The sequence below is a fragment of the Cotesia typhae genome, unplaced genomic scaffold (genome assembly GCF_013202065.1).
Source record: "Cotesia typhae breed Kobodo isofemale line unplaced genomic scaffold, CoteBio_Ctyphae contig_5, whole genome shotgun sequence".
Taxonomy (NCBI): domain Eukaryota; kingdom Metazoa; phylum Arthropoda; class Insecta; order Hymenoptera; family Braconidae; genus Cotesia; species Cotesia typhae.
The window spans coordinates 8,048,958-8,074,620 of NW_027423757.1; the positions used below are offsets into that span (position 1 = coordinate 8,048,958).

At 28.4% G+C, this 25,663-nt stretch overlaps 2 protein-coding genes across 5 annotated transcripts in view; both read right to left on the reverse strand.

The window, feature by feature from the left end:
- Positions 1-524: 524 nt before the first annotated feature.
- The window catches only part of LOC141530684 (uncharacterized), an 86,055-nt gene continuing 60,916 nt past the window's right edge, over positions 525-25,663 (reverse strand). For all 4 annotated transcript variants that reach the window (XM_074247947.1, XM_074247946.1, XM_074247945.1 and 1 more), the window contains 8 exons: positions 17,328-17,509; positions 16,432-16,621; positions 13,889-15,411; positions 12,086-12,375; positions 10,600-10,951; positions 8,419-8,731; positions 3,451-3,660; positions 525-2,500 (listed from right to left, as the gene is read on the reverse strand). In XM_074247947.1, coding sequence (XP_074104048.1) covers positions 1,856-2,500; positions 3,451-3,660; positions 8,419-8,731; positions 10,600-10,951; positions 12,086-12,375; positions 13,889-15,411; positions 16,432-16,621; positions 17,328-17,509 — 3,705 coding nt within the window. In that variant the 3' untranslated portion in view covers positions 525-1,855. The remainder of the gene's footprint in view (positions 2,501-3,450; positions 3,661-8,418; positions 8,732-10,599; positions 10,952-12,085; positions 12,376-13,888; positions 15,412-16,431; positions 16,622-17,327; positions 17,510-25,663) is intronic.
- On the reverse strand, positions 19,064-23,635 carry LOC141531488 (uncharacterized). The gene is made up of 2 exons (XM_074249334.1): positions 23,065-23,635; positions 19,064-19,784 (listed from the first exon to the last, which is right to left on the reverse strand). Exons 1-2 carry the CDS (start codon positions 23,337-23,339, stop codon positions 19,064-19,066), a joined length of 996 nt encoding a protein of 331 aa, XP_074105435.1. The 5' UTR covers positions 23,340-23,635.

Genomic DNA, 25,663 nt, shown 5'->3' on the forward strand with positions numbered 1-25,663 from the left:
TTTTATTTAATTACTTAGTAATTAAGCCAAAAGGTAAATTTTTATTTGTTTTTCTTTGTTACGTATATGGATATTCGTATATTTACGACTATGACTACAAAATTCAACTATTATATTATCAAATATTAATTATTATTTAATATAAAATTTGTAAATACATTCATTATATCTAACTTTAATTATCATTTTTATTTCTACATTATTATTTAAACTGCATAATAATTTTAATATCAATTATTATTTGGCTATAATAATAATAATATAATTATTTTTTATTTATCAACTCATTCTATTTCATTAGTAATAACTTTTAATTAATAAAAATTCTCTCATTATTAAAATGTCAGTAATTAGACATTTTTATTAACAACGGTGGAATAATTTAAATAGTGTAATTTTAAAAAATAAAAATAAAATATTTTTTATATAAATAATTAAAATACTTTTTTTAATTGCAACAATTTTTCTATTAAAAGTCAAAGATATATATTAAAAAATTTTATTTGTAAATTTAATTAGAGAGTTTCAGTAAATTAAAAAATTTTAGATAGTACAGCACAAATTTGGTTTTATTGAACCTAAATAGTAATTCGTTACTAAATCAATGATATTTTTTTATTTTTAATCTTATTTTCGGTTTATAGTCTACGTAAATTTGAAAATAATAAAATATAAAAATCAATAAAGAAAATAATAAATTTAATAAAAAATTAAAAAAGAAATTTTAATATAATTGGTTTTATAAAAATTTCAAATTTATTTTTCTTTAAACCTGACAACGAAAATATTTCCCGGATCCAATCAAACCAATAAAAAATTTAGCCATAAAAGAAATTTATTTTTTTTTATTTTTTCCGCAAAAATATACGAACATAAATGTCGGCGTATGTGTCATAAATATGTTGTCACATTTATAGCGTCAGTATTTATGTCAATGTACCAACAAAAGTTATTGAAGATATTTCTTTGCGAACATACATTAAATTTTTTTTTCCAAATATATCTATATTTATATCCAAAGATATATATTTGCGTGCGTCATCAGTCGCTAAAAGGAACAAAGAACTCGATACTTTCATTATCGAAAATGCATTTGATTCTTTCATGATTTTGACGCTCGGGGCTTCAAAAAATCAAAGGTGACCTACTTTGCAAAATATTGAAAAAAATATCATTGATTTAGCATAAATAACTTGGATATTTTATAAATTCTCAAAACTAAATCCGTCGGCGCCAGTTTCAACTTCCCTTCATATTAAACAATTACACTTGTAAAAGCGTACGTGAGAACCTTTATAACGATGTGTGCTGAAAGTGATGCTCAAATGTTTGAATTGCTACCGATAAATCCGTTTTATTAAAGCACATCAACTTTTTGCCGCAAAGTTATCTACAGTTTGATCCATCGAAATGTTCTTGATGGTTTTCTCTACGACTTTCTTTTGCGGGTTGTCAAGTAGCAGTAAATCACCCGGCGTATTAAATTTTTCCTCATCTTTATTATAAATTTATAACTTTAAATCATTTTCAATTTTCCTTTCTTATGCTCATTACAAAAATTTAAAAAAGAAAAATTTGCACACCGGTTAAGTTTTTAAAAAATTTATAATTTACGAAGTTCACAAAAAAAGTATTTTTATTTTTGTTTTTATATTTGAAACTGTTTTAAAATTGAATATTAAAACTTTTAGGTAATAATTATTGTAAAATTTAATTATTAAAAAGTTTATAGTATCAATTGTAATTATTATTAACGTTAAAAATTGAAATATTAATAATTGTGCATGCAGCTAACTATATAAAGTAGCACAGTCTTTATAAATTTATCACAAATATAATTTATAGTTAATAGTTATTACTTAAATTTACTCTTATTCTTAGAATTTTTCTGGAGTTTGCTTATTTTCAGCCGGCAAATAAATCCGCCGGTGTAATTAATATCAATACGCTCCCCGTCTTCTACGGCAGCAACGAAAGCCTTAACAGCTTTAACATTAATATCCTTAGCACTTATTTCAAGTAAATTGCCCGGATATTTATCCTTGATCCATTTACCTAACGTAGTGCACTGATTTTCAGTGAGTTTAATACCGTCAAGACAAAGCCAAGTTAGTGCTTGCAAGTTAGCAAGTACTGTTTGTATAAAGACATGTTCTATTTGTATACGTTTAACACTGTCAGTAACAACCAATCCGTTAGCTTTAAGAAAATTTAAATTACAAAGCCGTAGGTTTTTCGATATGTGTTTCATTGTTTTTTCACTATTTTCAAGTGTTATTTGCCAGTAATTTATTCTCAATGTCTGTAAATTTTTTAAGTTCATCGCCAAGCACGAAAAAAATTGTTGTAATATTTTATCGTCTATATATAATTGCGAACCATTGTTATTACCTATTTCCGATTTATCTAATGACAAATCTAAATCACTTAAAGCTGTGAAACCGGCGATGAATGGTAGTAATAATGGCCCGCGTAATACTAATCTATCGTTGACTGATACCTGAAAAAAAATTTTTATTGTTATTTATTTTATTTTGTTAGTAAAATTTTAATATTATTTATTTTTAAAAATATATTTTTGTAAACAAACTTTATTCAAAATCTATCTTTGAGAGTAAAATAAATCATATGTAGTTGAAGAAATAATTTATTAAAAAAAAGTCTGAAGAATAAATCATAGAAATTTTGATGTTTTTTCTTAATATAAACGATAAATTTTCTCTCGATATGCTAAAATAATTTTTTTCTTCAACATACACATAAATTTACTGATAAAAAAAAAAGAAAGAATGAACAAGTCTCATATTCAAACAGTAAAAAACAATTGTTGAAAGTTCATCCATCACGAGTGATTATCATTCGAATAAACTCAATCATTTTTTTTTTCCTCGATAATAAAATAAAAAATACGTTTTTTATTAACCGAGTTGACGTAAATACTATTAAACACTTTGACATGACACATCATTAGATACAACATACAACATCACTCAAGGTAGGTTTCAGGCAACGTTTTATCGGATTTTTTCTCTCCATAAAAAGTAGTTTTAAATTAATAGCCGTTCTATGAACAAAAACTATGCGTGATATGTTCGCTAATTGTAACTTTAAAATAAAAGTTAAAAAATTTTTTATACTCCTAGCAAGTAATTTTTTATAATTAGATAAAGAATTTTCGATTTTGATTTAAAGTAGAAAAGTTTTGAGCGATATGTAATATGAGAAATCGATAAAATGCGAATAGAAGCTTTGACCGATGTTCCTCAGGGTAGAATAAGCTTAAAGCTCGTTCCCTTTGTATGAGATAGCTATTTGTCAGAGTCTGATGGTCCTCACTCGATACCGTACGATATATCCAGCTATCCATCCACACATATATATATACGGACGGTCAACGATATAGGTAGAGGTTGAGTGTAGATGCAAAGATACAGACACATGTATACTCACTTGAAAGCCGGCCAGACGGAGGAAAACTATCGAAGGGCATGTCGGGGGTGGCGCAGCCCTCAACAGTTCCGCTCCTACATCGTCTCTACGACCTAATCTTGAAAGTGGACCTTCGTGAACGGCTAGATGCAGACGGGCATTGCACAAATTTAATTCACGTACACTTGTGCACATTAATAGCTCTGCAAATACTGCCAGACTGTCAGATTCCTGTAATTTATTCATTCATTTTATCAATGGGTGTACATGCTTCTCTGATTGTAATTACGTTCATAATCTGTTTGTTTTAGACAACCACAATGTCACTTCATTCATAGTCCATTTTCGGCACTACTATCTGTATAATTAAGAAAATAATTAGGAAGATATTAATCTGAATTTGTAATTTATTACGATCTTATTTATTATTTTTTGGTAAATTTCTGGAGAAATTTTCAAGTTTGTTTTTTTTAAGGGTTCGTTCGAAAAAATTTTTTATTACATTATTGGTAACGAATCCTGTCACAGTAACATTATTTTTTTGAATTTATTTTATAGTACCTGAACTAATATAAATTGTGATTAAAAATATCAAAAAATCTAAAGCCAAAGTCCTTTCATCCATAATTTTATGCAAATTGCTCTAATATCGTTTACGAAAATAATTAACACTTAGATAATTTTTTTTTTTTATAAAAATAAATCCCCAATGACGTCACAGAAGAACGAAAAAAATATTGCCTTAAAAAAATTACAATAAAATTCTCAATGCTAAATTGACTTTCTTGTTATATCTCCAGTAGGTTCTTTAGCTCAAATATCAAACAAAACAAAGTAGTCGTCAATAAATAAGCATTGAAGATCAAATAAAATGTATGAATATAAATATACTTAGTGAAGGAAATAAAATACGAGGAAGAAAAAAAAATATATATCTATATTGAAAGCCGATTTAATAGTAAGTCAAGGAAGTAAAGAGATTAACTTTAATAGAAGACGGATTTGAAATCATTTCCGTTTGACTTATCAATGCAATCGGTGGTGATTTGGCTTTCTTAAAAATCAATATTTTATCACTTTTTTCATTTACTTTTTTTATAAAATCAAATAAATTTTACGCTCAGTAATTTTTGTAAATATTTAATACCCATCTATCCCTAATGACCCATTAGTAATGGCTAATGAGCAAGTCATTCGAAGAGAAGGTAAAAACGCTTGATTGGAAAAAATATCTTGTAAAAAACTAAAGTTTTCATTTTACTTTTTATTAAACTATTAACATTTGGATAGTTAGCTAATTAATTTAATTAACTTTTTTGATGAAAAAAACTTTAAGTGAACTATTTTTTCTTTTTTTTTTTGTTTTCTTTTCACATTTATTAATCCGCGTAAACGAACTTATTTTTACAATGATAATGATAATGGGATCAATTTGTAACTGAAATTGGGTTTTAATTCATCAAGGCGGATCGTGGATAATCTAAATTCTGTGGAGACCGTAGACTGTATATTAAACAGTGATTTATGAAGTAATTATAACGTACACGTAAGCTAGGCAATAAAGTGTTTGTATGTATTTAAATAAACCAGAGTTTATGGATCCTCATGTAATAACCGTTGGATTATCTCTAGTAGACTCTAATATATGACAAAACCAAGTGATAACATATATTACGGTCTCAATGTATTCATTAGTCATTCACCAACATGGACTAAATGCTTTTTTCTCGTACTATCCCATAAAAATAAGTACTTTAATAAATTATACGCAGCCCTCTGTCCTTTAGACCAATGTTAATCTAAATTTCACCTTAGTCTTTCACCTACCAATTTATTTTCACGTCAATTTACTGTATAGTACGCTGACCTTTAATTATAATTTATAATTTCAATGAAAGTATATTAAATTTAAATCGCTTGAATACTTTTATAAAAAGATACCTTTTTTTTTTTAAATAAATAAAACAATAAAGAATAACGGTGGTTATGGTAATAAGAATAATAATAAATACTTATTAACTTTTTGTTTTATTTTTCCCCAGTTTTTAATTCTTTCTCTCTACTCGGGCTTTCTTTACACATGTAACACTTACACGAGACACACGTATGATAATTTTATATACAAATCCAATTAACCTAGATATTCTTTGACAAAAAATTTAAGAAAAGAATCAAAGAAAAAAAATTCTATTTAAATAAATATAAATTATATTTAAAAAATTTCAAGGCAAATTAAAATTTGTGCTTTGTTTTCAATTAAAATAAATACAAAGGAATTTTTAATAAAACTGAATTAATGATTACTTTACATATTTTACTGTTTGTAAAATTATTTTAAAAAATATATCATTGAAAAAAAAATTTTTAGTCCAAAATTTCTTGATGAAAAATATATTTTTTAAATTTATTACTTTGAGTAACTACTCAATTATTAAAAACACAAATAAACAGATATAAATAATATTTCATGGCACTCAATATGTACTGATTGATCAGTTAATTAATCAGTCGAATTAAATTGAAATTTTTGGAACAAAATTCAATCAAATTACTACTGCGAGGGATGAAATTAAATTAGAACGTACTAATTATTTCATATAACAAATGAATTCATTCCGGTAGTTTCCTTTGAACATTTTCAATACAAAATGTAATTTATTTAAATTTAAATTAAGTATATTACAGCTAATTTAATTAATTTTAATAGAAGATACTTGAAATTGAAGTAGTCAATTGACATTAATATTACATTTAATATTAGATGATTGGAATTCTTTGACAAAATAAATTTAATTAACTTCAATAGACATGAAGTAACTAAAGTTGCAATTTTATACATCTATAAGAAAATTAATTTAATTAAAAAAAAAAAATCCTGAGCTAATAAAATCATTTTAAAGAATTTTGTTTTTAAAAATTTCTTTGTCTTGAATTTAGCAGAAAATTTCTTGAATCAAGTGAAATTTACTTAAATCAAGAAAAAATTTCAAGAATAACTATAAGATTATTATCAAGTTTCTTTTTTAAATAAATTTTACATATATTTGAGCGTATACTTGGTGTGAAACTCTATTGAGTTGTTGAATTTCAGAATACATTTATTTTTGATTGTGCATTATTACGATTAAATGTAATTGTTTACTACCATTAATTTAATTTGCAAAAATAAGTAATTGAAATTTTCATGCACTGATTCACTGATAAAAGTTAAATTCAATGGGTTTTGTGCAATAAATTGTAAATGTTTAGCTGAAAGGAGTGAACATTGTCTGCAATAGTGACTTTTAATTACAGAGTTGAGTCTTGGCGTATAAATAAGTATGTATAGACGTTAGATGTATGTATGTACAATATATTATATGTATAGGCAATTGGTTGTACATAAGAAGAGACTCAAGAGATATTCAAAGACTAACAATACAAACACAATGCACTGGTTCGTTTTCAGAAAGATTCACAAGGGACTGAACCTGAAACTAGTGTAAGCTCCAGAGATGGTACTTGGTAATTGGAGACTTTGCTTCCGTAGCACGTTTCGATATTCACGTTCGGTGAAGGTGTAGGTAAAGGGTTGTACCAAGACCAGGGTATGAGAAAGTTTAACAGTTTTCGAATAATAGAATGCTATGAAATGTCACTGAGAAATATATATACATATATATCTATGTATTATACACTTGCCTAGTGCAAATGCGCTCCAACTTTGCTCGTTCATTGTTATAGAGATGGGTTGTTGGGGATTCGTGGCCTGAATCAAATGGTCACTGAGTTACAGAGTATCTTATTAAACTGTTCAAGTTTTGCTTTCAATCGACTAAAAAGATTATCTGTTTCTTATAATTTTCTAGATTCTTTTTTTTTTTTATTTTTTTTTTTTTGATTTTTCTGAAATTCTTTAGTGAAAAATTTAGCTGAGTCTGGAAAATAAAATTGAACATGAGATTGGAATCGAGATTGACTGGTAATCAGAGTTTTTCCAGAGATGTCACGACGATATGCCAGTGTTCGATTTCCGTGCAGATTGTAAACCGCAGTCGAATCAGAATTCGGTGACTTTTTTTGACTAGAAATGATGGAAAATTTATTTCTACAGCGAATTTGACTTAGATTTATTGGTAAGTTGTAAAAAGAAATGGAATCCGATGAAAAATTGAGGGATTTTGAAATAGATACAGAATAGCAAAAAATATTGTTCGTCTTTGTAGATTTTATATTCTTCAGGTAGTTTTTGCGCATAAAATCGATTGTAAGAATTTTTTGCACCATCAGATACAGAATAAGAAGATAAAGTGACACCTTAGTGAGACCTTAGTAGTAAGGTTTAGCTTTTTATGCCTTGAATTTTTTATCGTACTTTTAAACTAAATGTATTCCGGTGAATTTTGAAATATAACTGATGATTAAATTTTATATCGTTTGATTTTTTTATAATCCCATATGTGCGCTATAGCTCTAATACTGGCGATATTTTTTTCTTGATGAAAGGTTTTAACAATAAAAAAATTTTTTCCGGCTTTTATCAATCATCCAGCTTTTAAGGTATTAAATTTTCAGCAAATAAATCTTATTAAATTAAATCTGCATGTCAGAATCTTTCATCAGAGGGGTTGGGGATTGTTTTTTATTAAAAGTTTTACAGAAATAAATATTCAATATGTTCAAGTTGTGACGTTGTCTGACATGACAAGGTTGAATAATTAAAAAAAAAAGCCATAAGGGATTCTAACCGTATAAAATTAAACAAAAATTTCCAAATATTTTGCATTGACATTATGTGTTATCATAACCCATAATTTTATACTTCTTTAATTAATTCATTTCTTGGAACCATAAGTTTAAAATTATCGTAGAGGGAGTTTTTAGTTGATAAAAAATAATCTTCCTCTCCTTTGTTATTTTAACAGTGAAATATGTCTCGTAAAAAATGTAAATATATTTTGGCAAAGAGTAAAGTAAAATTTAGAGAAAAGTTTTATAAAGATACGTTACCTCTATTCTAAAAGTCCATCCTTCAAGGCTGAGTAGACGAAGAGTTTCATTCCTCGCTAGTGCATGGCATAAAAGTCTCGAGGGATGATCATCAATTGCGAGACGAGGACTCGCTAGATCAAGAAGTTGGAGACAGGGAGACTCAGTAAGTGCAAGAACAAGGGGCATAATATCTATTGGCCTTGAGGCACCGGCTGCTCTTACAGCATCCAAATTTCTAGCTCGTCTGATTGTTTCCCCTAGACAACTCGCATCGAGACTTCCTTGTAGACATTTTGAGACATTCAGAGATCGTAATTTGCAGTTTTGTTCCCTAAAACAATTGTTATTGTATTGTTATTGTTATCGATTTTCGTTGAATTACTTCGTAAACTGCGGGTGCTGTAATTGAATATAAAACAAATTTTTTTTGCACATATCAAATTTACATGATGTAAAAGATCGTTTTACTCGCCAAAAAACTTATTTGCTATCGTGTTTCACGAGCAAATTTCATCTACTCGCAACGCGCAACTTTAAATTTTTCGTTCCCTTTGGATTTATTTCATAGAGGAATCGAATTTTTTTCTCTTTGTTTTCAATAAAATCGACTTGCAAAAGTGTTCATATTTTTTTACACTAGGTATCGCTGAAGTTCTTTCCGTCAGTTAGTTGTTAACTATCAACGGCTTCTAATTGATCTTCTGTTAAATGATTAACTGAATACCTCCATGCATTTCACTTTGGATGTACCTCAATGTGAAAAAATAACCACTAAAACCGGAAAACCGAACTTTAACTTTATTTCACGGTTTTTTATTTGCCCGTACCGGCTTTTTTTTTTATTTTTTTTTTTTTTTAAATCAATTTCAATAAATTTTCTCTCTTTAGATATGTGCATTTATTATGAGGGTAAGTTTCATCGAACCGTGTTTGTAATTGTTTTTATCTGTTTCTTTGTTAAAAAGGCTCTTTGCGCTTATTTATTTTTTTATATATATATTCCTACTCATTTCATTCGTAATTAGTAATTAGCTTTTAGTAGTTTGCTTTTTTGTTAATTAAATACGTAAAAGTTAATAAATACGAGATTTTTATTTCGTTCAAAGCATTGGATTTTTTTATTATAATATATTAAAACTCATCAAGTATTTTTTAAAAATTTTGTTATCATATTTTATGTGTGTATTAATCATGGTTCGTAAAATGATCAAATAATTCAGAAATATTAATTTCAACAAAAATAAATCATACAAAAATTACTCGTTGAAAATTAACTCACGAATAATAATAAAAATAATCACTTGTAACAAAAAATAAAAATAAATATAAAAAATTTTTAATTAAAACATTATTTAATTTAATGAAAAATATTCATTTGTATCAAATTATTTACGCATAAATATTAACAAATTCATAAAATTTATAAATAGGTTCAAAGCAATAAAATTTTATAAAATTGTAGAACATTTTATGAAATTAAAAAAAAGTCATTGACGTCAAGCTTCATTTAAATAATTATCTATTATACAAAGAGAGACTAGGACCTATCAGTATCAATTAACATACAGTTTAAATTTACACAGATAATTAAAACTGCAGTGCTATCATAATTAATTAACCTATCAGTAAATATATTCTACAATTTACATGATATTCTCTATACTCATAACAAGTTACAATCAATATGGGCATGTATGAGGACTAAAATTGTATTGATAGATGATTGTTATATAAATACTAAAGAGTAAAATAATTTGGTCAAAGTAATCCATATAATTAGAGAGTATGGAAATTTTTGTGTCGAACATATCTTTTTTATAAAATAGATTTCTAGAGTGAAATTTGATATAATCAGAAAGGTATTAATCTGAATTTGTAATTTATCATGATTTTATTTATTTTTTGACGATATAAAATTTTTTATGGTAAAATTTTTGAGCACGGTATTTGTTTGAATTTATTTTTAAGTACCTAAACTATGAAAATTGTAATTAAAAATATAAAAATAAAGTTTAATTTCTTCTATTCATAATTCATAATTCTCGACAGTCACATAGTGACTGCAGGTCGCTAATTTTAATTAATTATTAAAACTTATGCGGTAATAAAATTTGGTGAAATAAAAAATAAGAGAAGTGTGTATAGCAGCGTTGATGTACTGCAGTAGGATAGTATAGCTTAATTAAAGAGAATAATTACCGTATAGTACTGAAAATTTCATGAAAACCCGTTCCTTGATGACAGGCGACGTCACAAGTGGGAAGCGGATGCATCACCGGGAGACGATGACAAAGTACGCTGTCGCTGTTTCTTTTGCTGTTACCAGAGCTGCTGTCTTTGTCATTATCATTTTGTGGAAGTGTGCCATTAGCAGTAGCCGGGCTAGGATTGAGGCCAATACCTAATGGCAGACGAGGTAGTGTTGCTGGTCTAGTCAAACTGCCATAAGCTGCGAGGGTACCACGTGGAAGAGAAGAGTAGCAGCGATTAACGGATAATGCTCCGAGTGTGTTTGATGCGCAACCGCTGCTTCCAGAGCCTGACCCAGACCCTGTATTTTATTTATACTAATTATCTATACAATTAATGCTTTGTGTTACATGCATTTGCTTAACATTTATCGCTGTACATCCAAAGTAATGCCACAAAGAATTTAAGTGAAAATTTACTGTCTTCTTTTTTTGGTAATTATTTTTCCAACTAAACTATTTCGCAGGAATTTCAACTTTAGGTTTTATTTCACGAAAATAGATTTAAGAAATTTACATTTTTTAAGTTTAATGAATGTAAAAAAAAAAAACATACTGCAACTTTACAACTTTAATTAGAAGTTAAGAAAATAAATGAAGTTAATTTTTTTAATTTTTTTTATCGAGTAATTTTTAATAAAAAAATTATAGCCAATATTTTAATACCTGAATAATCATTTGATATTGCGGATTTTGAGGTTTAATTCGATTATTGGACAATTATAACATTTTAATATTGAAAAAGAGGTCATCCATGTATTACATCAAACGATTTTCAATATATTTAAACTTTTTCTTCTTTTAAAGTCACATTTCTATCGAACCCTTCCTGTATGAGAAGTCTCATTCTGACACTTCTACCTTGTAATTCAATAATCATCGTAATTTTTTTTTTTCAGCAATTAAATTGAATCGTAATTAAATTATTCGGAACTTGAATTTTAGTTAATCTATTTTAAATGAATTTTTCTATGAAATACTAATGAATTTCTTAACAGTTGAAATTTTAACGAAGACTAAAAACAATTATTATTTTTACAAATCTAAGGCGAACTCCCTTTTCTCTTTCAGATTCTTTACGAGTGACGTAATGCATAAATGACCTTAAAATATTTTAAGGAGCAATCAAAATTTTATATAATCAGTAATAAGTAATTGTAAAAGAATAAAAGTAAAGAAAACTTGAACTTTGGATTGATACCAAGTATTTTATAAATAAAAAAAGTAATTACCATTATCAGTGAAACCCATAATACGAATAAAAGCATTAAAGCTCAAGGGATTTAGACTTTGAAGAGAGTGTTTAAGTTAAATCGAAGGAGTATTTTTTCTTGTCAGCTAACTGGATGGATGGCGGATAGAAATAATTTAAGATTTTGATAGTAAGGTAGAAATTTAGTTGGCAAGCGAATATCATAGAAGAAAATTGAATTCACCCATACTAATCCCAGAGCTTGATGGATCTTCGGTTTTAGTTCCCCAGCTTCCGGCGAGATTGAGTGCAAACAAAGGTCTTTCTTTGAGAAGGTTCGCAACAGATGCCAAGCCATCGCTCCCACAGCTCAAATGGGGTAAGTGTAGTGCTTGTACTTGAGCACAATCCCGGAGTGTCTTGCAAACCCTACTGACTTGCTCGCTGGACAGATTCATATCGAGTACCACTCGTGATAGGTGAGGAGAAGCGTTTCTCAAACCTTGACAGAGGGCACACACTACACACTCCAGCCTGCAACAAATAATTCAATATTTCAAGCTTCTTTTTTTTTTTTTTTAGTAAAGTGACAACTGACAAGTAATTCATTTCAACATGTACTATTTCATTTCCTGGTCTGGTGATAAAATTATTTGTTGATATATTGCGGAAGAATTATAACTTTTTTTTTTTCTTTTGTATTTTTAATAAATTTTCTTTTTCTCGAGGAATTTTTATCTTTCGGTTTTTATTTTATCTCGGCTGTGCGGCAGCGATGCCGGAAAAGCTGGACAAATAAAGATTTTATATTTTCTATTACTTTAGTAAATGTGTGTATTCCTCTTAACTTTTATTGTATTGTGTTTTATTTTATTTATTTTATACTTCCCTCAAGTTTACGCAAGCTAATATAGATATAGATATATTTTTTTTTATACTTTTATATCCTCACATAATCATTATGAGTTCTTTCTTTAATTTAACAAATAGCTACGGATATTTTCATCCTTGATCCTTCGTAATTTTACTTTTTTAACCTATTTTATAGAGTATTGTTCTTTATTTGAAGAGCGTGGATAGAATATTTTCTCAGAAATTTTTGTGGCTGCCTTTGCTTTTTATTTATTACTTATTAAATTTTTCTTCACAAAAATTATTATCCTACTATTTTTATTTTCCTAAATTTATAAAATATTAGAGGTTTTTTTGTGCTCTATAAATATCCGGCACATGTTGACCACGTATACTTTTTGGTAATAAATTTCACCCCAAATTTTTTTGAGATAAATTGTTTTAATAAATAATTTTTTAGTGTTGTAAAAATGACTACTATCATCGGTTCTAGATAAATAGCTTTTGATGGACATACATTTTTTATCAGTTTGCATTTTTTGTTATTTTAAAACAAAAAAAAAATTTTGAAAAGTTGAATTAAAATTACTAAAATTAAATTGATTAACTATCCTTTTTGTTCTGTGCAAAAATTATTCGAAATTGAAATATTGCGTTACAGATGCCTCGAGGGTATATCCTAACAAAAAGTACCGTTGAAAAGGTATAACATTACTGTACAAATTTTTCTTGATAATCAATAATGCCTTTTTTTTATTTTTTTTTTTTTTTAAAAAGGATATCGAACAATAATCCTGAAATTGTTTCTATGGGTATTTTTTTTTTATTTTTGAAGTGAATTCAACAAGGATAAGTTTTGTCCAAATAAGAAGATATCATCTGTCAATTAATTAAAAAAATAATGATTCCAATTTTTTTTATAATGTCATATTTGTATCTTAAAGAATACATTACTCTAGAAATTTATGATTTTATTTTTATTCCTCATTTGCTATTTATAGAAATAAACGTTATTTATCTATATTTTTATCGTATTACCAATAAAAATCCAGACTTTATTTCTTTTCAGAATTTTTCCTTATCTGTTTAAAAAAAAAAACTATTCTCAATAAAAATACTGCGGTATTTTTTTTATATGAACCTTGTCGAGTAATAGGTCAAAAGATGGAAAAAAAAAAAAAAACAGCAACATTACCTGTCATTGGAGGATTCTTCTAAGCACGTAATAACAAGTTCAAAATCATTAAGTTTCTTTTTGCTGAGCACACTCTTGAGATATTCAGCGAGTCTTTGTGTTTCGTCTGTTGAAAATTCTTGTCCCAGCAGCGAAGTTATTCTAACAAGTTTAACACTCTCATTGTTGGAAAGAGCATTGAAGAAATTATTTAGATAAGTTGGATCAGATCCACGTTCAACTTGAAAGACAACTTCAAGGGCTTCGAGTGTACAAGCCGAGCTGGAAAGTATTTTAGTCCAACCTTCCAACTCAAGCGGTGATATTTGAACTAATGGAACAGGAGGTTTCTCATTAGGGGTTGGTCCGAACCCAGATGCTGCTCCAAATAATCGGCAAACAGACAGGATATTATTGTCTGACGTTCCTGCGGCTTTAAGTAACGAGAATATCATTCGCGGAGGAATTTCCAGGGGGCAAAGTTGATTAAGTATCAAATGCGTTCTGGGTCCGAGCAACGCTGCCAAGTGACTTATTATTTCAGTGGGTAATCCATCCAATTCATTCCTCAGAATGTTCGTGAATTGCGATACCGAGGCGAGATAACACGCCGCGAAGTATTGTATCACCGCAAGATGGATCGGCGTGTAAATTTCTGTTTTTCTCCGATGTCCGAATGTGAAACCGCGTGTCAGGAACCCGAGTCTGGTGATATCGATCCCGCCCCCACGAGTTCTCAGTTCTGTTTCAGTGTAACAGCATTTTCCTTTTCTCAAGCTCGACAGAGAAAGTTTACCAAAGTCTTCTAGTTTTTTCTTGTAATAAATCGGTATCTCTTCATCGGGAGTCAGTGGGTCTTCCAAACTTTTCTTAACTACCCCTTTAATGGCCTCTTGTATCAAAGTGTTACATTCACTCGGCAATTTTCCAGCGTCACGATAAAGTGAGCACAACATAATCCAGCCTAATGGATACTGGATAAACTCTTTCGCGGACTGAGACTGGACATTCAAATTCTCTAAAAAATCACAGGCGTGTTCGGATAAATTGTTGTGGATAAAGTAAGCCACGCAGAGCTTCTCAACATGGGACCACTCCAGCCCAGTTAAAAGGATTCTACGCTGCACCATCGTTGACAAGCTTGAAGAATTGTTCGGCGTGCAGGTTACAAGAATTCTTGCGTCGGGAAAAAGTCGGGCTTCTAACAGGTCTGCGGCGTCCGCTAATGACGCTTTGGCACCTGAACACTCGTCATACCCGTCGAGAATAAAAAGCACCCGGTCTTCCAGCAGATGAAGTGTTCGCCAGACTTGCGCTATCGCATCACCCAGAGCCGCGCTCTTCGGTAAAAATTCACGCGTCAAGTAATTTATAATTGAGTTGCCGCGTAATTCCCGGAGCGGGATCATGAATGCGAGGGCCGGGCCGTCGCCTTGGTTCGCCCATTGATGAAGTAGTTTCAAGCATAAACTTGTCCGGCCACTTCCCGAGCCCCCTTCTATTGCGACACGTCTCGGTCCTTCTAGTAAAATTCCGTCGCTTAGCTAGAAAAATAAATGTGTATATTAAATATGCTATCTGGGATCTAGGTTAGGATTAGAACGGTTGGTAATCAATCATCTGGGTAATTAATCATTATTTTTGCGGGTCTATGACTTTTTTTAATTCGTCTATGACTTTTTTTAAACTTCGTTTAATTGCCCGCCTCAAGGGGCGAAAAGTTGAGGGTTCTCACAAATATAATTTAGGTTAAATTATATTTGTGATTTACACAGTAAAATAAATTTGTGTCAAAAAGACTTTTTTTTCGACTAAAAATTTTGTTCAGACGGTAAATACATATGTTTAATACTTTATGTGTTGTGTTACGTATTTTTTTTATAAATATTGTTCTGAGAAATACGATTGTGATTCATATTTTAATTTTATCAATTCGATTGAAAATATCTTTCTTATAAAAATGCTTTAGAATATGCGGTATAAATTTATTTCAAGTTCATCGAAGAATTTTTAAAATATACACGGACAAAAAAATTAATTTGAGTCAAGAAAAGAAATTTTGAACCAATAATATTTTTTTACAGCTAACAATCAAAACGTATTTTTTAAACTATAATTGATTTTAAAAATTTTCAATAAAATTATTTGATTGAATTATTTATGTTTTTTTTTTTTTTTTTTTAATTGAATATTATGTTTCGTGAAAATTTTAAGCAAAAAAAAAAAAAATAAAATATTCTATACAATAAATTACCTCATTTATGAAATATGTTTATTTATATAATGAAATCGAAGTATATAATTAATTAAATCATCGAAGACCCACCGCCTTCATAATCGTGATTAATTAAAAACAAACATCGAATTATTAGCTGATTTAAAGGCTCAGCGACTCAGCATGTATTGATATAATTAATGTATTATATTGTGTAGAATAATTAATGAAACGGGTCTATATCCGATTCATGTTCTACACTAAATCACCCATTCAAAGATGCTAATTTATGACATAAATAACAGGTATAATTATGATGACTGTAATTAATAGATATTAGTTTACATACTCGAACTGATGAAAATATTTGGTCAATTTTGATTCTCTCCAAACGGTGCTCTTGGTCGTTGTTGTATATCAACTGCAAATGGGGTTGAAAATGCGCTGGACAAAATGTACCGGCTGGAAGAAATGAAGTCCATGATGGCAAGTGATGGGGATCTCTGGTAGCTATTTCTTTGTAGAAGCTCTTTAAGTATCTGGTAAGCACATAAAATAAATAAATTTAATTTAACTCAAGCTTATTGCCTAAAACCTGGGAGCAAGTAAGCTTCATGGAATGTATACTGAGTTCCAATAAATTGAGTGTTAATATATTTTCGATTAAGCGCGTTTCGAGTAACTTTAACCTGTCTGTTACTTTGGCAGCTTTATGTTCGTTTTATTATGCACCGAACCGTGCGCTGAACTTGAAAGACTCTTTGGTATTACTTCAAAATAAAATATTGTTCACCGGATGATATTTCACACCGTACGGTAGTTTAATATAGACCTTGCGTAATTAAATTTATTTCCTGAGAAGATAATAAAATATTTTCTTGTCGAACAAAATGATATAAAAAAAAAATCTTTAAAAATAAAAAGAGGAAATTTAATAATTTGTAATGATAGTATAGATAAGGGAAAAATTTTGAGTTTTTATGCCTAAAGTATTTCATCTATTATCACGATGGATTTTGTTTATCGATTTTTTTGTGAATAAATTCCGAAATAAAAAGATGCGGTATAAATAAATGGAAATATTTAAGGGTCAAATTATGCATCAAAATAAAAATTTAAGGAATAGGAAGGAACAGAAATACTAAACTGAGAGATTTAAAGTTAAAAGATTCATTCTGTTTACCGAACTTAACTGATTTAAATAAAAATAAAATGAAGATTTTTTTTTTTTGGATTTTATTTTACCGAAGTAGTCGACCAACAGAGTCGCGATCGGGTGAAGGATGTCCACTTGCACCGTCTAATTTCCTGGACGACGCTCGGACACTTGATAGATAAGCTGCAGGGGCTGGAGGCGGGCTGCAAGGTGGATAGCAAACCGGACTACTATCTCCTGGTGTTGATACAGCAAAACTCTTTTCCAGTTCCTTTAAATAAAAATTTTTTTTTGTCAGTAAATTGAATGGAAAATCGTTGGAGATAATTTAATTTTTTATAAATTGTGTACATCGTAGAAAATTACTTTTTAAAGTTATCATCAATTGCTTTTTGTTTTAAATTAACTTTTGATTATTGGAACAAGTTTCTACTTGGAAATATCAATTCCTGAGTAGAGAAAAAAATTTTTTAGACTCAAGAAAATACTTATGAGGACCATAATGATTCTAAGCGAAATCAAATTTTCTTGTATAAAGAAAAATTATCCGTAGATCAACACTGTATTGATTTTCGTGGCTCAATTAAAATTTTTTTTTTCTGTGTACTCACGTAGTTTCATAGGCCAAAAGCTTATCAATAATATCTGACGACATTTCTATAATAAAAATGTAATAAAAAGCAGTCGTCGTATACGAGAAATAAAAAACCATCCTTAAAAAGAATTACTCATAAATCGATTGTTAAAGTAGAAAAAATAATACTACCTCTGTCAAGTTTTACGAAGATAAAACAGCGTAAAACTTTCAATACATAATTTTGACAGAAATGGAAGTTCAAATTATCCATAAAAAAAAACCATGATCTTTTTTATCACTATTCATTTTTAAAGATGTATAGGGATGATTGTAAGTATTAGCGTAAGATTAAGGTTCAATTTTTTTACAGAATTTTACACTAGTACTTAAATAAAACATTTACTTTCGGATGTTTAGATTAAATACACCTCAGAGAACAGCTCTTAAATATTAAAATTTTTTGCTTCTATGAGTCTCACTAATAAAAATCATAAAAGCTTAGAAAAAAATAATCCATTCTTTACGGTATTCCGAATACTTATAAAGTCACAAAATAACTTGAAGCTCTATTTTTATCCTGATTATCCATTTATAACCTTTATATAAAGTTCTGTTAATTCGTGAGAATTTATTGAATACTTGTGGAAGAATGAAATTCAATATTGTTAGCGATATCTAAAACTCAAGTTATTTCAATATTAAAATATATAACTGGATAAAAAAGATAAATAAAAAGCATAAACTTAGAATGTAAGATAAGCGGATTATCGAAAAATAATATTAAACTTTTGTGGAAGTTCAATACAAAACTTTTTTAAATTTTCGTATCTAAAATTCGTTTATTGTACTAAAAAGTTTTAGCAGTGAGCTTTTGTGTAACTCCGAAACGTTAGCGAATCGTTATTTATAGTATTATCTCTGTTTTTTCTTCGGTTTCGACTTAAAAAGGTCAATCGTTTTCGAAATAAAAATAACAATGGTACGTTTCGACACGATTGATTCATTGGATTTTTAAAAAAGTTTTAGTGCTACTTGTTATAAATTATAAATAAATAAACAAAATAATAAATTGAAAATTTATTCATTTTCTATCAATTTCTTTAACAACGTTTACAAATAATAAAAACAAATCATAATAATAATAACAAAACTCTTACAAATTATGGAAGTCATTAATTATTATAACAAAAAATATTTCAATAATATTAATGAGTTTATCCTGCATGAATATAAAAGTCATTAAATGTTTCAAAGGTAATCGCTGACACAGAAATAAAGAGTATGATAATTAGTGTTTATTGTTAAGTAGATTAGAGATAAACTCACCAGAATGGAAGTACTTCCAAGACTTTGTTGTGAATCACTTAGCATAGCAGCAAGATCAGTCATCATCGAGGTTGAAAAACTTTTACGTGCCTGATGATAACAACGATGTTGACGATTTTGTTGCGTCATATATCCCGACATGATATTCGTATTATCGATTTTCGATGACCATATTTCGGTGTCGTCATTTCTAGGCCGGCCACAAAATTTACGATGGCTAATGAACTTATTGTCATTTTTGAACCAATCTGGATTTGGCCTTGGCTGTCGTGTTATTGCGTGGGACGATTTAACTGTATTGTAATTCGAAAAATCGTCAGCGCGGCTGTACCAGAGATGACTAGGTGGATCGTGAGATCTAGGCGTTTCAATGGATTGAGTTTTCTCAATAGAGGATCCCAGTCCCGATGTCGTCGGCGTGGATGGATAATAAGAACGCTTGTGAGGGTCTTTATTGTTTTCTACGTCATTAAGATATGAATCCTTGTCTCTCAATTCAAGTGAACGATTGTTTTCATGAATATTCAGGTTCGAATCCATTTCTGAAGACATTGTTGACGCATGAAAATATTTTCTGTCGTTCGATGAAGTCCATATCTCATCTATTATCGATGAGTCTGCTCCAGTTGATATCGTCGGGGTTCTATGGAGGTTTTTAAAGTATGTACTAATTAGTACATCGATTTAGAGTCTCATTATTATCTTTTTTTATTACGCTTACTTTAATAACATTTGAATAAAGCTTCGGGTAAAAAAAATATTTTTAGAGCTCTCCGTCTGAATATTGTAAGTAAATAAAAAATATTTTTCAATTTAACGGGATAGAAATTTTTTATAATTTTTATAGTAATTGTATAAATGCAGTTTGTCATCTGAACAAATAATTATTGAAATTGATTAGAATAAATATTTTTACCTAAATAAAAAATTATGATTTATAGTCGAGATTTTTTCTTATGATTGCATATATTTTATTATTGTTTCGGGTATTCAAGTTTTAATGAATGTCAGTCGAACAAGACAACTTCAGAGCAGTATATCCAAATGTTCGCGGTCAAAAACTGTTTAGTTTCTACTCCAGGGAAATACTAGATAGCTTCAGTCTGCTGCATTATTTATTATGAATAATGAATTTTAAGTTATAACCATCAAAATATCTAATCAAAAATAATACTATAAAACTCGAGAGTGATCTGACTTTTATGATACATCATATCTGTAACTCTAGAATTATTTATTTTACTATTTTTTTTTAAGTTATCTTGAAAATTTGAATTTTAATTGAAAATTATAAAAAACTTTCAAAAATTTCACGACGAAATACATCAGTATTATTTATAATGTAAAAGATTTTTTCATATAAAACGTGATTTAAAAAAATAACTTATGTGTTTGAAAATTTAAATATTATTCTAGCATGAACAAGATCTATAATATAATTTCATCACTTCGACTTCAAAGATTTACTTTTTTCAATTTCTTCGTTGAAAACTTCAAGTAAAAAAACATCATAAAAAAACTAGTCTTACGCTGTTCAATTTACTACAGACTAGAAAAAAGAAATATTGAGCATAAAACGTCAATTTTACTTTAAAAAATGATCCGAATTCTCTTAGCTAGATTCGTTTAATTAATAATATCAATAAAATAACATAAAATTGTGATTATCATATTTTTTTTTTTTTAGCAATAAATTAACATTTTTGACTTTCGCTTCATCTTTATTTTTACTCTCTATTCTGAACTACCCGAGTCTCTCTTATTAATAATGTATGAGTATATTTTATACAGCACAATTTTTATGGCAGTTTTTTTGCTCACTTTCTTTGCCAAAAAATTTAATATTTATAGATAATAATATACGTGAGGAAGAGCCTTTGAAATCGCTTATACTTGTAACAATCTCATCGTTAATTAAAAATCTTATCTAAAATCTAATCTCGGGTAATGCCTATCGATTCGGTTTTTATCTACCTCGTGCTGAATTTTCTCTGAAAACATGTAAGTGGCTAAGCAAAACTGGAATCCTTAATTTAAATACAAACGAAATGGGTCATTCAAGACTAACAAGTACTTGTATGGAGTTGAACAGTTAAACATAGTACAGCTGGAGAGTTTAGTGCCCATTCAAATTCCGATATAATAAAAAATTTTCAAACCTCTAAAGAATTCCAAATTTACCGGAACAAAAAATGAAAAAAATTATGATACTAAAAACCACAGACATCTAAAAATTTTTAGACTTTATTTTAACAAATAAATGCATCAATTCATTTAAATAAATAATTTAATTTTATAGTTAATGAAAAAATCTTTCAATTAATATAAGTAATGGAATTATTAAGACAAAGGCTTACTTTAAATGGCTAATACTAATTGAAATAAATGAATCATGAGAGTTTAACAGAAAAAAAATAAAATTAGATTAACTATTTAATGTTTGATTAAAGAGCAATGTTCAATGTATTAGTTCATTCATTCCTATTTACGTATAATCCGTTTCTCTACAATCCAATTAGACTTTAAAGGCTCACTAACTCTTAACATTCAAATTAGAATAGTTTAAATTTGAACTTAGAAATTTTCATTAGCTTTGTAATGAATTAATCGGAAAATATATATATACATATCTATCAAAATTATGAATTTTGAATGCAAAGTATATAGACAATTCAATTTAAGCTCTGTCGATTCCTGAATGAATGAATGACATTGATTCATTACATCATGAATTGATAACTAGTAATGATAGTATAGTAATGAATAATTAATGCAAGGTTTTAAATGTACTATTCATGCAATTATCAAACCAGGAGTATCTTTGAAATTAAACATCGAAAAGCTCTCAATCATGTGATCCTTTTTACATCGATTCGCCTTTCAATAATCACGAACTTCTATTATCGTATAATCACGTGGATTAGTTCAATATTGAAAGGTACATCAATATGAAGAGTTAAATAATGGAGAGATTACGGTAATCTGACTCATTTAAAAGTTGTTTGACAAGTTTATTAGATAATTATAATCATCCGACCATTGGCTACTGTAATATCGATAATTAATAATTAGGAAGGCTCAAGGGGTGAAATTAAGTTCGAGAGAAAAGTTCTGGTAATTAGATTTTTTATGTTTATTCCTTATTAGTTGTCGGATGAGTATTTAATATCAATGTGCAGCAGTTTTAATAAAGAAACGTTACTGTTATAAAAAAGGTTTCATTAATCTCTCTTGCCAATATTTTCTAATAAATTCTTAATTATTTTTTTTATCAGTACATTTAGTTTTTTTTTTTCATCTCTCAGAATTATGAAAATAAATTATTACTAAAAAAATATTTTTAGAAAGTTGCATTCATGTTTTTTAAAAATTTTCTCTGTCACAATTCATTTGCTGAAATAAATCTGAAAGGTTGTCACTCATCGCTTTCAAACCCGAATTTTATACATGAAAACATGAATCAACATATGAAATATAAGACAGATATAAATAAAGACAAAAGTTAAATCATTCGCTATAAAAATTATTTCATCGCAAAAATAACTTAATAAAAATAATTTAATTAAAATACAAATTGTTTCTTTCATCTCTCAATTTAATTTGAGAATATTTGAAATCATAACAAACCCATTTCAATTTCCAATTTAAACTTTAAATCAATTCATAAGACAAGCAGTGATATAATATTTGATAATTTATTCGCTCAGACTTTCAATAAAATTTCAATGAAACCGCTTTTGGACCTGATTTCAAATTCAGTAATTTTTGAAATTTTTTGCTGACCCATTTCATCCTGTACATATACAATACATAAACATGTACATGCATAACTTCGCTCTTCTTCTTTTTACAAATATGAATATAAATAAAAATGAAAATGTAAAAACCATGCATATTAATAAACATGGAATACTAGAGAATACCTGTAGGGTGTATTGCGCTCATGCCAAATTTGTTCGGTGTTTTTGTTGGGAGTAGTCGGTGTTATCGGAATAGTCCGATGATTGGCATAGTAGCATCTCTGCGGAAAACCCATTCCTTCGTCGAGACCAGCGGCCCAGAGTGATTCTAGTGGTAAATCATTGGTAGCAAGTGATGTATTGCAGCCCCCTCGGTCGCTGGGTGTGCTACCATCGTGATGTTTGTCCCTCATGCTTGAGGGACATACTCTACTAGCACCCTGTAGTACACAGCACATAATGCTGTTACCACTGGCGACGTTCTCGGAGTCGCCAATTTCCGGCAACTCCCTGCTACCACCGCTCTGCAGGCAACCTATCGTGGATAGGTTTTTCGATCGTTTCTTAGCACGTACTTAATCTTAACTCCCTCTGTACTTTTTTCTTTTCTTTTTCCAGCTGCTGTTGCTGCAATTCTGATGATTTTTCTTCATTCAAATCATTATTTTTATTTTTATTCAAAAACATTTTGTCTCTCTCTTGGTTTCTTTATTTTTAAGTCTTCTTGCTTTATTTATCTGCGTAGACTTTATTTTTGTACACATTCTGAAAAAGTTTTCATAAACATACATTTTTTTATCGTTCTATTTTGTAATGCCATGCACGACGTGGTAGCTATCATTTTTTTATCATTTTAAAGTAGAGCACTCGAAAGTGTATATGAGAAAATTTTGTATACTATATATGTTTAATAGAGTAACGAAAGATTTAAATTAAAAGTTGCGCTTATGAATCTCATGTAACAAAATACCAATTCAATGAAAAGATAAATTTATTTATTTATTTTTTTTTTTTTTTTTTTTTTATATATTAATTAATAAGACCCTTGACTATAAAAGTATTCATATCATATTATTTTTGTAAGCAAACTGTTCTAGGTGAAGATTTTTATTTAAATTACGTTTTACTTTTTATTCAATGGAAAAAAGCTAATAAATGCGTTTTTTATTTTTTTCCATTGGTTTCAAGCCTTTGTTCATAATTTTATTAAAGTTATTTTTAAAAGTATTAACTTTTTCGAGAGAATAACTTTATTTTGCATGAATTTTTTAGGTAAATAATATAAAAGTCGCTTTTATGAATATTTAAAATTAATTATGAATTTGAAAGTAGATATTTAGTTTTTTAAAAGCTTTCGTAAGGTAGACTACCCATTTACGGCAGATTTAAAAATTTACCTTGAAAATTTTTTTCTGGTCTGCGTTTATACGCACTTAAAATGTTTGATTTTAAATACGATTGATTAGCTTGACCTGTAATCATCAATACATCTACGTAACGAAATCTTTCAACGTAATTTTCATCGAGTTTAAGGAATTAATTTGAAAATTTGGACACGTAGTAAGAGCTGATGACAATACAATAATTTCATAACAAATACTGAAATATTAACTACTCAATAAATTTTTATATGTAACTAATTTGTAATAAAAAACAAGTATCAATAATTTTTTTAACCTGTTAATATCATTCAATTGCTTTTACCCGGAATTAAAATTCACAACTTTCATTTTGTTTTCCATTAACTTTAATTAAATAAGAAATTTGAAAAAATGCCAGAAAAAAACTACTTCTAAAAGCTTTTAAATAAAATGAAACTCTCTTTTACATATTTACAATTGTTTTTTATTTTTTATTTATTTTCAATTCAATAACGGAGATGTATTGCTTTTAAAATGAAAGCATAACATAAAAAATAACCTGTCACTGTTTTTATTCTTCCTAAATAACATTAACATTTTATAAAATTAAATGTCTTTATGAAAGAATTTATGCCAGTCAATAAATATTTCACGATCAGTATCGCGGTGTATTTTATTTAAATACATTAAATTGCTAGCTGCGACACTAGATCGTGTGCGATAATTTTTTATCGATTTAATTATTGGTTTTCGATACAATAGGCCCGTAAAAATCACTGAATATCTGATTATATTGTAATGTACGTGAATATAAAGTAATGATTAAATCAGGGTAAAATATGTGAGCTTTTCTGGGCCGAAAAATCCGAAAATCCCTGATGAAGATAAAATGAGAATAAATAAAAGTTTAGCGAATAATATGTACAAAGATTACTGTAGTTATTGCCGGTAGTTTGAATCCATTACAACTGACCTCTCGGCTATTAACAAACGAATTACATTTGGTGTCATGTGCACGCCACGTCTCAGTGAATGTCCGGTCGCCCGATGTACTGTTAAACTCTATAAACTAGATACTGCTATTACACAAATTTACTTTTACTCTTAATTCTCTATTCTATTATATTATTCAGTGCGATATCCAACAAAACAGATATCTCCGCCGTTGAATAAAGTGTCGATTTAACAAATCTTTCATAAATATATAAATACAAATATTTAAGTTACTATGTATACCTGTGTATCTATTGTTTTATAAATCCCAACATTTGAAAATAATTAATTATTTACATTAAAAAAAAAAAAAAAAAAAAAAACGAATTCAAAATTAATTAAACTTTTTTTGCTACACCCAACAAAGAATATATCACAATTATTCTGCCTGCATAATATTTATTTTTGTTCTGTATAATCTTTTTTTA

Coding starts and splice junctions, on each gene's coding strand:
- LOC141531488 (XM_074249334.1), bottom strand. CDS start 23,339: ATGTGCTGTGTACTACAGGGTGCTAGTAGAGTATGTCCCTCAAGCATG. Junction 19,785..23,064: donor GAGCGCAATACACCCTACAG/GTATTCTCTAGT, acceptor AAACCTCCATAG/AACCCCGACGATATCAACTG.